Below are 13,537 nucleotides of genomic sequence, written 5' to 3'. Positions count from 1 at the left end.
TAACGTTCTTTCTGGTGGATGTTCCTCCAACCGATTCCTCATCACCCTCCCATAGTACATTGCGGATGATAGAGTAATACAGAAAGAAGTGTGGGGATTACCCAGCACAGCTGAGCATGGGGGGGAAATGACAATAGACTAGTCTGTGGGATGTTGTGCAAGCTTTATGTACTGACCTTTGCATTTAGGAAGGCATGTGTTAAGAGATCCTGGCTGTGAGGCTGCACAGGACACTCTGGTGAAATGTTTGTGATCAGCTGAAACTGGTAAATTATAGCTAAAATGAGGAATCCGTGGGAGGAATATTCATCAGAAAGAACATTACTGGAGGTAGGTAATTTGTTAATCACTGGCATCCACCTCAAAAACTGAAAAAGCCACAAGGTAGCCCTAAGAGTGCAAACGTTAAGCCCACTCTTGGCCAAGGACAACCAATCATCCAAAACCACCACCATGAGGAAAACTCAATGCATGGATAATCCTTTCATTGTTTTTCACAAGGGGAAGACTGCAGTCATCTTGTTTGTCTAAACTGTTAAGAGCTTTCCATCTCCCCTCTTTCCATCTCCCCTCAAAGATTGCCCAGCCAGGTTTTTTTTACACCTGAATAAAGGATTTTGGTCATTTTGTTTGACATAAGAAGGGTAGAGCCATTAAGTAATATGTATGTCTTAAACACACTCCATCAGGGGTCAGGCAGCTACCTCAGCATCGCAGATAGATGTTGTTCTTGATATTTGTTAAGCCTCTTCCAAGTCTTCTTTGCTCATATTTGACAAGCACTACTTGAATTCCTAAGCAGTGAGGGTCGCCGGGTGCTGAGTGGGATATGGTATCTTTGGATGATCTGTTCATCAGCAATTTCTGCTCTCGAACATTGGTTCATTTTCACATGGCCAACACGCTCACATTGCACGACTTTTGAAAGATACAAGTTGTGTAATCTATTGTTAGAAGGTATTACCTAGAAGAACGTTATTTACATTTGGTAATGCTCTTTCTAATATATATATTATTTCCCACACACATTCCTACTCAATATACTTCCTTCTCTTCTTATTGCAGGATTACTTTTAACATGTCTCTCCTTACTGTTAAATGGCATTTCGAGCAAATGCGTGATCTCTTTGTGGAGTAAATTTAGTGGAATTGTGGAATATCGAGAATATGTTGCTGCAATGTTGCTTACTGCTCATCTAGAATTCCTAATTTGGAGACTCTCTGGACACTTTTTGGGGCATCTCGACCTTTTTTGCTATTTTTCTTCCCTGTCATTTTTGGTTCCTCTTTTTAGAGTGCAGAGGAACTTTGTTAGGCAGAAACCTGTGCAGTTCCCTCTGTGACCACTGCAAAAGATTTAAGACTACAGGTGTTTGGCAGTAAACCCACTTGGTAGCAGTCTGTACCACACAGATTCACTTGGTAGCTGTGGCTGCGCAGTCAGACTTCCCTCAAGAAGAGTTAGGCAGTATACAGAGTATTCACAATAGGTCAAGAAAACACAATAGAACAAGTAAACGCTGACCAGGGCTTGGTGTAAAAGAGATATCATTATTTATTTAAAAACCACATCTAGAAAAACACAGGCACTAATAGTAAGCAATTCAAAAACACGGTCACTAAAAGATATACACTCCCTTAAAAGAATATTAGACAAGTCTTAAGTAAAGCCCCACTCATTTTCAGACAGCGGTGAGCACTTAACGTAGATGGCACTCTAATAGTTCGTTTTTAAAAGGGAGAGAAAAGCAGAGAACAAGTTGAAACAGATCCCAGCACTTTTACAAGAACATAACAAGAGAGGAAGGCAAAGTAAAACCGTGAAGTTAGAGTTCAATAGGCCAGATCCACTTTAAGAGGATCAAACAAAATGTGTCCAAGGTCACACGGTTGCAGTGCACAAAAGTCTTGTAACGGTTCAAATAGGAGTTGGACCAAAGAAAGGGACCAGTTAGAGGGTAAAGGCGGCCAGCCCAGTCCAGAAGGTTAAGGGGTTATTATTACCTTGTAGCAATCTTTAGAAAGGGAGATCTGGCGGACGCGAGTGGTGAGAACACTCCAGCGGGGGCAGTTGTTCCTGGCAGCGGATGCAAGTCGATGCTTCGTCCGGGGGAAGAGAGGATCTCGTTGTGGAGGAAGACAGGGGTCTATTGCACTGCCAGGGAGGAAACCAGCCGCAGAGTTTCTCAGGTACAAGGAGCGGTCCGTTGATTCGCGGTTCAGTGGTAAGTGGCTATCCGGCCGCCGGGGTGCTTGGCACGGGCAGTTCGACCACAAACCGGTCTGGGGTGCGAAGAAGGAAGGTAAAACTGGTTGTGCCCACCAGTCAGGGGAAGAAGCCTCTCCAGCCGGGAGATCTTCTCTGTCGTCGGGAAGTGGTGAGTCGGTTCCGCAGGGCTCCACCGGTGTTGTCGTCGTGGTAGGTCGGCTCAGCTTCTCCCTCGTCGGATTCTCAGATCCTGTGACAACTTCTGAAGTTCCAGTCCCCAAAGCCCTGCTTTTATGCAGCATACCCGCATTCACTCAGCCTAGCTTTCAATCAAACATGCCAAGCGGTGAGCCGGCCGGCTCACCACTTGGGCCAATCACACAAGAGTGCGACTTGAGTTACCAAGGTAACTCAGTCCAGGGTGCCTAAACCCCCTCCCACGCCCCCTGTGGTACCCAGACAGAGTGGCACCACTTTTGGAGGCTTCTGTGGACAAGCCCGCCAAAAAGTGGAACAAAGGGCTCAACCTGGGTTGGAGTCACAGAAGAGAACACAAACGCCATTTTAGAATCGAGTCCTGGCAAAAAATACCAACCGGCGAATTAATATTAATTAAATAAACCGGCTGTATGTTCGAGGCTATGAGAATTAAATAATTAAAGTTGGTAGCCTCGAACAATGGGAAAATCCCATAGGAAAATATTCGCGGTCGAATATAATAAGTAATTTCCACTGCCACCAGCCAAAACTCGATCAGGGGGGACAGACGTGCCTCCTCGACCAACAGACCCCGGGGTAATCGAATTGCCCCGACCAGTATGTCCACAATATGGTTTGTACTGGTTTCTGTTAATAATTTGGGACTAGTAAAGCCAATGGTGACTTTACATGCCCTGGGAGACAGTAGTCAGTCCCAGGGTATGGAGTCTATGGTGGGGTGTCACTATGACGCCCATGTGTTACTGCACGAAGGGTGCTGTGTAACACACATAGTAAAAACACATGAGTCCCTATGGAGTAAAGGACCCCATAGCCCATAAAACACATTACCATTCAAAGGAACACCATAAATCATGTCCAAGAGTGGGAGAAAAAAAGAGTCTCACTCTTGACAGGAGGAAAAAACAAACTCCAGAAATCCAGCAAAGCTGCTGGGGGACTCACTAGGTTAGGAAATTCAGCCTAAAGAGAGAATTCTCCCTAACAAACTTCTCATGACATCTCCCTGCCATTACATCCCTTTATACATTCTGGGTGGTATAGAGGCAATGTGGGTGAAAATGGAGGTAATGTGGCGTTAAAACATTTACTGCCATATAACTGTACCGCTGTTCTGCAAGTTTGGTAGTAAGGCAGGGGATTTACCTCTGACGGAAAGCTGGAGGTAAATCCTCCACCTTCTTACCAAAAATCAGCAAATTTGACTCCGAAAAAATGGTGCATGCAATCCGCGCAGCCAAGTGGAAGTAACAATAATCGAGTTTGGCTGTAAATTGGCAGATTTGCCACCAAATTAGCAAACTCGGATTAAGGCCAGTTGTATGTGGTCGTCTCAAAGGTGCCCCAGGGGTGCCTCTCAGGTACCCCATCCTAGTGCAAATGTTTCATTATACGTTTTAGGGAATAGGCAGGTGGTTGCTTTGATTTAATTTTGGCATTACCAATGGGGCAAGCCATTTTACCGCAGTGGTAGCCCAATACTGTAGTGTTGGGAAAATCCTTGTATAGCCATTACTGTTTATATAATATACTGGTATCTTTTTAGTACTGTGTATTAATTTTGTATAAACATATTTGAACTGATAGTATTATACGTATGACTATTTACGTATATCATTTTTAGTATATCAGTGTGGTCTATGTTCTCAATTTATGTGTGCGGACTAATTGTACCTCTGTGTCGACCTACTATCCTCCCTACTGCACTGACCATGCTAACCATGTTTAAGGGACGTTTGGCTTCCCTTTCTTGTCGGGTGTTTGTCTCCCCATCCTGAAAAGAGAGTGGTACAGAAAACTGCCTGTGATACTGGAAATCCTTTAAAGGGACATGGCCTCTTCATCCTTGTCCCACTACTTCCTTAGTATGTGTTTTCTGCATTGGAGTTCAGTTTGGACCCCTGGCAGTGCAGCTCTTCATCTTTAAAGTTGGAGAACAAGACCCATGGGATACCCCTATGGAGCCCATGGGTATGGGTGCACCTTGGTACCCCTAGTGTATGATTTTGGGCACCTTTGTGTTACCCCACGGAGAAGGCTATGGGCTAGTGGCAGCTAGATGCTAAATTTGCTGTGGCTCCGGGTCGCCTCCATTTTTGGAATACCCCGGCTCTGCTACAGGAATCAATGGATTCCTGAACAACGCCAAGGTGGCCACTGTAAGCCTCATGGCTTTCTGCCTTTTCCTCTGATTTCTCAAAGTCCTGAGAAGCCTGGCTCTGTCTGCCTTTCCCTGATTGGATGTTGGGTGGAATTACCATGTATGGCTCTGGGGCTACCTACTGCTTAATTGGCAAGAGCCCTCCCCAGAGCCTGCTTGTTTTGGGTACACCCTAAGGGTGGGGCCTGACTGAATGGAAAGGGCAGTCAAACAACATTCTGTGTTGTGGGTATCTGGTTTTTGCTGTGTGTCACGATTCCTGTGGTATTGCCCAAGCCAGCCCTGTCTGAAACTGAGTGAATACTGTGTGTCCTCTGTAAGGCTGGGAGTTGTCCCAAATACACATCCACGGTTTTGGGTGTCTGGTTTTGGGAGAAAGGACCTGAATGCCTGTGAGCCCAATTAGTGGCTGCATGAATGCCTTTGTGTGTAATTGGCTGACTGAGCCTAGGTCCGCTTGAGTAAATGGAGGCATCTGTTTATATCAGAAGCCCCCTCACTTACCTCTGTGTCAGAAGCTTGGAGTTTTTCTGGAGACCTGCATCCTGAATCCAGCTGGAGGAAGAATTTCTGCTGCTGCAACTCAAATCCAAAGGCTGTTGTGTTGCTTCAAGGACTGATCAGAGAGGAACTGGACAGGCGACCTCTTCCCGTAGCTATGAGGGGACATTGTGCACCTGCTGTTCTTCACCCAAAGTGTTGAGTGCCTGCTGTCCTGCAGAGGTATCTTCGTGGGTCCTGAAGAAGAGTGACCTGACATTTTTAGCCCAAGAGGTCCACCAGCATCGTCCAGGGTCCGAAGGCTGCCTGTGACCATTGGAAAGCCAGACTGCTGCCAATCGCCCCAGAACAGGGTGTACTCTGGTTAAGTGCTACTTGATGCCCGGAGATAGCCAAGTTCCAACTTAATGAATAAATGTTCAAGTGGCACTGCAAACCTGACACCTGTGCACTTTTCCACAGTTGAGGAAGTCCAATGTCACCGTACTACTGAGAAGTGCCTGTCAGTAGGTTTTTCACCAGTCTGCACCGCGTATCCAGACTTGAGGGTCCAAACTTGATGGTGATCCACAGAGTAGTCCAGTGCTCGCCAGAAGCCATCCTGTCAACAGTGCTGCGGCAAAGAATCAAACGGTGGCAAACCGTGAATCGACAAAACTCGACACCTACTTCTGTCACTGCACCCGTTGCCACTGAAGGTCAACAACGAAAACCAAAGGACCCATCTTCACCTCCCACGCCTTTTTGAGGGTGCACAGTGAGTTTCAGTTTTGTGAGACATCCACAGCCGGCGTAACAACACTACCAAGGAGACCACCGTGACAGACCTGCACTGGTGCCTTTCCGACACTGCTTGATTCCCTTCTCGTGCTCGAGAGCAGCAACCCAGTGATGACGCCTTCCAGCGGGAATCCATCCTCGTGGGGCATTGTCGAGTAAAACTGAGAAACTACACCACTTTGTCTTCCAAGACACCAGAGGTACTGTGATGAGGAAGTGGGGCTTCCTACCTCAGGGTCCTTTCAAAGGCCCTATATTCATCTTGGGCCCAGCTCTCCTGCTTGTCTGCTTTTATTTCTACAGTTCCCACCACCCCAAAGAACCTGGGAAGCCACAGGAGAGCTTTAAGGACTGGGCCTTAATATAAAAGCAAAGTATAACATACCTTTTCTTACTGGTTGCCCAGGTTCGGGGGTTGTTGGATCTCAACACAAAATTGCGTTTCATTTACTCTGAAAAGTATTTGCCAATTTTCTAGAGTAATCTGCTTGCATTTCTACAACTGTGGAATTTAAGTTAAACAGCGTTTAGTAATGTTGGTGCTTTTTAATAATTACCAGTTAGTGCATTATTGCTAAACTAAGAATTACTGTGGTGCCAAATAGAACTGTATATATTGTGTTTAACTATTGAAGTAGAGTTTCTTGAGTACACAGTGAGTCGTATGTATTAGTATATATTCACCTAAACCTAATCTAGGTTAGGTAATAAAAGAATGTGGGTAGCACCTAACATAGTGTATAGACATTCCTTTGTAGCAGCTTCTACCCAAAAAGCAGTCTGCATCACCTCCCTTTATTCTCAGTCTTGGTTGCTCGTCCACTACTATAATTTCATTGCCTTGCCTGGGGTGCCTGTGTCGCAACCCCAACCATATAGTGAGTAGTATCACAAGCACCCCCCCTCCAGTCCTTACAACACCAATATTTCATCAAGGGAATTTCTGTTGTTTTCCCCACCCCTACTGGGGAAATATAGTGAAGCTGTAAGTGGTTGACTTTGAAACTGAAGAACTGGATCCTAACCTATACTTTCCTTCTTAAAGTGGGCTGATCTCTGACAAATTTACCGCAATGTTCTTCAATTCCCTTCTCTATCCAAATGTTTTTGTTTTCTTGTGCACGTTCAGGTCTGGTTACAAACCAGGCCTAAATGTTAACATGGTAAACAGTTACTTATAGGTCCTCTCGATTTTCAATACTCCCCCCGATCAAGGATCCTGCTTACTTCAATTTCTGAAAGGACCTGTACATTCTACTCCTCCGAAACCTTTGTGTTCCCTACTTGGGGCCTGATTTACATTTTGACTTTTAAGATGGCAGCTCCATAGTGGAAGTGGGCGGCAGCGGTTAGGAGCGGTGCTCCTCAACTTTTTAAAATTAAAAGTTACTGTTCCCATACTTTTATTTTAAAATGAAACCGTTCTGCAATGATTTTGTTTTAAAATAAATGTAGGAATCAGTTGAAACTTGCACTTCAGTGCACTGCACTGAACGTTCCCTTAAACAGCAGACTCGTTGGTCTGTGGGCTTGTATTGTGTGTGGGAGTGGGCTTGGTGATGGGGTTTGTGGGTAGTGAGGCAGGCCAGCTGGGAACATAATGCCAGCGCTTCTTTTCAGATGCTTCGACCACTGCTAGGCTCTATCTAGTTCCCTCTATATAGAAAAGACAAAGTGTCTCCGAGTGTCAGTCTTTCCAAACTAAGTGGCAGTTTAATTTATCACAGAAGGTACACTTACCAGTCTTCTTACTTCTGCCTCACCCTACCAAGGGGGAAGAAAAACTGCGCAGGGAGGACGTATTGAGAGCCTCTATATTTTACCTATCAAGGACAAAAGATTTCAGGCAGGACAAACAATTCTTCATAGTTTTTTCTGGCCCCAAAGTAAGGAAAGCTATTTCAAATAGGACTGCTTCTAGATGGGCGTTACTCTGTATCACCACATGTTCTGGGTTAGCCAATAGGGAGCAGCTGGAGGAAATTCAGACACATTTTATTATAAGAGGTGTGGGAGCAATGTTCACTCTGTGAAGAGGTGCTAGACTCTGTGAGGGGTCAGAAATGAGAGCGTAAACAAAGTTGTTGGGTTTTTCCCAAAAATAATTGAAAATAAGGGTTGGAAAATACCTCTCTAACCTGATGCTTAAGAGGAGTTTCCCTGCCTATAAACCAAAAACTAGGGATTTGCCTGTGGCAGGATGTCAACTGAAAAACGTCCTTGTGTCCAAAACGTCCTATCCTGACCCCTCACACTATAAACAAATGACAAATGGGTAAGGAAAATATCTTCAACTAGCCAAAAAGTGTTCACAACTGAAATAAGTATAATTCCAACAGTGTTTTTCAAGGCGGAAGCCCTTGGTTCCAGATGATGGATCCCTTCTCCAGCATGGGGTCTGACTTGGATTCACATGCTCATAAATATTTCCAGTCGTCAGGCTGGGAATCCTCAGTAAAAGAAAAGAGCAGTTTTGCTTTAGCCTGAAAACTGCATTTTACTCTACAACCAATCACTGTCCTTTAAGTCATACCCCATCCAATGACGGTTGTAGAAACCCGACCAAGTAGATCACTGCGACAAGCCATCAATGCTGCCTTTCCGACAATCGTTGGTTCCATTCTCCTGCTCAACAGCAACGACCCTGCGACTACTTCTTCCTGGGATGGTCCATCCTCCTAGGGAATCGTTGAATAAAATTGAGAGACTTCACTACTTCGCCTTCCCAGTTACTGTGCTGAGGAAGCGGGACTTCCATCCTTAGGGTCCACCCAAGGGTCACAGATGTGTCCTAAGCCCAGCTTCATTGTTGCTTCCCAGGTACTTTGTGGGACCTGTAGAGATAAAAACAAACAATCAATGAACACATAAGGACTGGCCATTGACATAAAAGCAACGTATAACGTACCTTTTTGCAGGTTGCCCAGGTTGGGTGGGGGGCATCTCCACACAGTGTTGCATTTTTACTCTAAAATGCATTCTGCCAGTGTTCTAAAGTAATTGCCTACATTTCTACATTTGAGGTTAAACAGTGATTAGTAATTGCAGTGCATTTTATGACAATTACCAGATGGTGCATATTTTGCTGAAACTAAGAATAATTATGGTGCCACATAGTATTGTATATATTGTGTTAACTCTTGGAGTAGATATTCCCAAGTACAAAGTGAGTCTTTATTTGTATATATCTACCTAAACCTGATCTTATTTAATAAAATAACTTTGTTGGCACATAACGTAGTGTGTAGACATTCCTTTGTGGGGGCTTGGGGATTCACTGTGCCTTAGAACCAGCTGCATCACCTCTCTGAGAGTCCCAGCCTTGGTCACAGAGCCACCCCCCGCGCCCCGTCCAATCTTTACACAGTTTCAAAGATGCCATGTTGAAGTTGTTGTAATGCCCCTTTGGGTTTATTTGGTAGCTGTGAAAGTTCTTCTTGTTCAATATGTGCCTGAAGTTAATAATGAAGATGAGCAATCTGTAGTAGTATCGCTCTATCCATCTTAAAGAGCATTACCAAAGGCCAGTAACTTGTTATTGCATTCTAACCAGCCTGATATTCCCCCCACTTTAGGTAGTTGAACCTTCAGCTCAACCTACTTGTGCACCTGGCCCACCCTAAAAAAGGTCACCATGGAGCCTTATGTCAACATTTGTTAACTCTTTTGTAACCCTTGTGGTATTAAGGCAATGCTGCATATGATTCAGAATAATTCACTTGGTATAATAATTTCAATGGTATAGCATTTATATTATTACAAAATAAAACATGCCTTTTAATAGGAATGTGTTTATTTTATGTTCAGCAATACCAGCTCTGCAGCCCATAGTGCATGATCTGTTTGTATTAAGAGGAGCAAATAAAGCTGACGCTGGGAAGGAACTTGAAACGCAAAAAGAAGTTGTTGTGTCCATGCTGCTAAGGCTTATTCAGTATCATCAGGTAAGATTGAAGCACCTTAATTCAGTTCACACAGTCCAATGATGTGTTCAGAAGAGAGGTGGGATCCAATGATGTTTTGCTTGTTCCGATTTACTGTAGTGGGCTAAAAATAAATCTAAAGACAGTGTTTTCAAATGAATTTTGCTGTGATGCATGTTATCAATGTACACTGTATTGTGAATTCTAACTTAACTGGATATATTTTATTGAAACCATACTGCATAAAAAAGATAGCAACAAACACATGTATTATATAAATAGTGTTACAAATGCATTCGCTGAGACAGTGATGGTCACTGAAAGCCAGAAACAAGTCAATAGCCTTATGAAAAGGGTCAGATCACTTAGTCATTCCTTGGTCCGGTTGAGGAGAATTACAAATTGTGGGCGCCTTCCTCAGTAGGGGAATGTTTGCTCCTCTCCATAAACACAGATGAGAACAGGATATCTGTTAGAAAAATGGGAATCATACAGTCCTTTTCATATCAAAGATCTTGACGACTAACCAGTATTCAATATCAATATCGGAAGAGTTTCCTGAGCTAGACGGTAGGGTAGGTAATGAAGCAGGACCATTGTCAATGATATCCAAGAGATGCAAGTATTTTTCACACACCAATGATTATGGGGCCTACTAATGGCACTGCTGGAACCAGAAATAGAAAATGTACAAAAGACGAGTCTTGTATTTTATCTTAGTACAAGCGCCAAGCCGCATCACGCAAATTAGTTTGTGATGGAAGAATATCAACTGGATTGCTCAGTCATGTGGCAAAGTACTGTGAAGTATCCAGAAAGAACAGACTTGTGAGTGGGAGCTCATGAAAAAAGATGCTGTGCCGAAGCCATACAACTCACTGCAAGGAATGATGAACCAAAGCTATACCCACAATTCCTCTGACAAATGAGGTGCAACAGATGAAGAATTGAGAGTAATACTGGTGGCAATGGAAAAGAGGACACTGACTGAGGTGGTGGAAGACGACTGACTGAGGAGGTGGAGGAAGACCTCAGGGAACAAGCCAGTGAAAATGTGTAAGGTGAACTAAGAGAGCTGAAAATTGTAAGTTGTGTTTTCTAACACTCTGGTACTGTAGCAGAGTTCAGGAACTTTAAGAATACTAAGGTAAATTAATGCTGAGAGTTGCGGTTATAGCACTATGTAATTATAATCCAGTGGCGCTGAATTACAGTTGGTGAATCAAGAGAGTTACATTTTGTGATGTGTGGAGTGGTGATGACAAGTGGTTAAAAGAACCAAGGACAGTGAACGCTGGGAGTTAACACCCTGTGACTGTAGTGCAAATACACTGCAAGTAGAACCAAGCACAATGAATGCTGGGAGCATGATTCTAACAGTTCCTGGAACTAGCACAGTAATGCTGGTTAACTGTAAGGCAACATAATACTGGTAATTGTGTTTATTCTACTCAGTGATAGTAGTGCAGTGAATCTACTGAAAAACATTAAAGAACCAAGAGAATTGAATATTGAGAAATACGATTCTAACAGAGGCGCTGATAACTACAAAGCAACTAGGAACAAATGAATACTGCAAATTGTGTTTCAATGGATTGTTTTCTGCCACAGATTCCTCATCTTGATACAGATATTCATACATCGTCAGTTGCTGGGAAATGTTTTCGACAGGGGGTATTGTGCCGCTGGACCTAGTCTTCGACTCGCTTGTATTTGGCTGTTCCACTCCTGGACAATGAACGCGATATTGATTGCCTTATTAAAGGAATGCACTACGCCTCTTACCTCATTTCCCTTTTTCCACACACTCAGTTACTACCCGAAACATGTTTGTTTCAAAACGAATACAAATTCCTATTGTATGTCGGGGTCTAAACCATCTGGTTTTAAATGCTGCAACTCTAAAATGTTCCTCACGGAACCGCATACCATCTGTGTGTGGTGTCTTGGTGTCTGACATGATACAGAGCAGTGTTGTTCTTTTCGAACGATGAATTGGAAGGCGGTAAAGGAACGCACAGCAAAACTGGTGCTCGGCAGACCTCCCAGCAAAGTCAGTTGCTAGGTCCTTGGAGCACAATACCGAAGGGCCTAGTCCTGAGAACATCAGGAAGGAAGACGCCACAAGAGTCTCGTAGCGAATCTCACCACTCCTCATCGTCACAAAAAAAGAAACGCATATGCAATTCTGACTCATCGGACGACGGAGGCAAGTCGTACCCAGAAAAGGGTGCATTTAGCAAGGAGTCGAAGGATTTCAAGATGCAAATGATGAAGGATCGGCTCAATGCCGCAGAAGCGTTCGGCTACAACCGCGCCCGGTCCATCTGACACAAAGGCAGCCAAGGGAGGTCGAACTCCCTTGAGCTCGACTCCGAAGGTGAAACTTACTCCTGCGACAATACAGTCGACAGCTACCTCAGGCCAAAAGGCCACTCGACTGGCAGAAGCCCCACAAGAGCAAGACTTTTTTACTAGATTCTAGTTCCACATTCTTTGACTTGATGTAGTTGATTTTTGATGAGGAGGGCGTCCCGATACCTTTCTGGTTCGAACCGATGGGGGGTCGGGGGTGTGCAGCCTTGGATCCATTACCAGATTTCATGGCGGGTCAAGATGGGTTACTGCGTCTGGCAGAAGGCCCTCATGACATCCGTCCCCAGACATCAAATTCCAATGGTCGAACCCATACGCACACCCAATAACGCAAGGCGGTTGATAAGGTCGTGTTAGGCAGAAACCTGTGCAGTTCCCTCTGGGACCACTGCAAAAGATTTAAGACTACAGGTGTTTGGCAGTAAACCCACTTGGTAGCAGTCTGTACCACAAAGATTCACTTGGTAGCTGTGGCTGAGCAGTCAGACTTCCCTCAAGAAGAGTTAGGCAGTATTCAGAGTATTCACAATAGGTCAAAAGAACATAGTAGAACAAGTAAACATTGACCAGAGCTTGGTGTAAAAGAGAGATAATTATTTATTTAAAACCACATCTAATAAAACACACAGGCACTAAGGTTAAGCATTTAAGAAACACGGTCACTAAAAGATATACACTCCCTTAAAAGGATATTAGACAAGGCTTAAGTAAAGCCCCCCTTATTTTCAGACAGCGGTGAGCGCTTAACGCAGATGGCACTCTAATAATTCGTTTTTGAAAAGGGAGAGAAAAGTAGAGTATAATTTGAAACAGATCCCAACACTTTAACAAGAACACAACAAGAGAGGAAGGCACAGTAAAACCATGAAGTTAGAGTTCAGAAGGCCAGATCCACTTTAAGAGGATCAGAACGAAATGTGTCCAAGGTCACACGGTTGCACTGTACAAAAGTCTTGAAAGGGTTCAAAAAAGAGTTGGACCAAAGAAAGGGACCAGTTAGATAGTCAAGGCGGCCAGCCCAGTTCAGAAGGTTAAGGGATTATTATTACCTTGTAGCAATCTTTAGAAAGGGAGGCCTGGCGGACACGGTACCTTAAAGTGGTGAGAATACTCCAGCGGGGCAGTTGTTCCTGGCAGAGGAGTCTGTTGCACTGCTAGGGAAGAAACCAGCCGCGGAGTTCTCAGGTAAAAGAAGCGGTCCTTTTTTTCGCGGTCCAGTGATAAGTGGCTATCCGGTTGCCGGGGTGCTTGGCACGGGCAATTCGACCACAAGACGTCCTGGGATGTGAGGAAAAGAAGGTAAACTGGTTGTGCCCACCAGTCAGGGGAAGAAGCCTCTCCAGCCGGGAGATCTTCTCTGTCGTCGGG

The 13,537-nt window shown here is 44.3% G+C and overlaps 1 protein-coding gene across 4 annotated transcripts in view; it reads left to right on the top strand.

Moving 5' to 3' along the window:
* The window catches only part of HTT (huntingtin), a 2,905,635-nt gene that overhangs the window by 1,527,963 nt on the left and 1,364,135 nt on the right, over positions 1 to 13,537 (top strand). For all 4 annotated transcript variants that reach the window (XM_069632055.1, XM_069632053.1, XM_069632052.1 and 1 more), the window contains one exon: positions 9,678 to 9,814. In XM_069632055.1, the coding sequence (XP_069488156.1) occupies positions 9,678 to 9,814 (137 nt within the window). The remainder of the gene's footprint in view (positions 1 to 9,677; positions 9,815 to 13,537) is intronic.

This window comes from Ambystoma mexicanum, chromosome 6q (genome assembly GCF_040938575.1).
Source record: "Ambystoma mexicanum isolate Mex_15411 chromosome 6q, UKY_AmexF1_1, whole genome shotgun sequence".
Taxonomy (NCBI): Eukaryota; Metazoa; Chordata; class Amphibia; order Caudata; family Ambystomatidae; genus Ambystoma; species Ambystoma mexicanum.
Note: the sequence above shows the minus strand (reverse complement) of the source record. Positions and strands in the feature narration are given on the sequence as shown.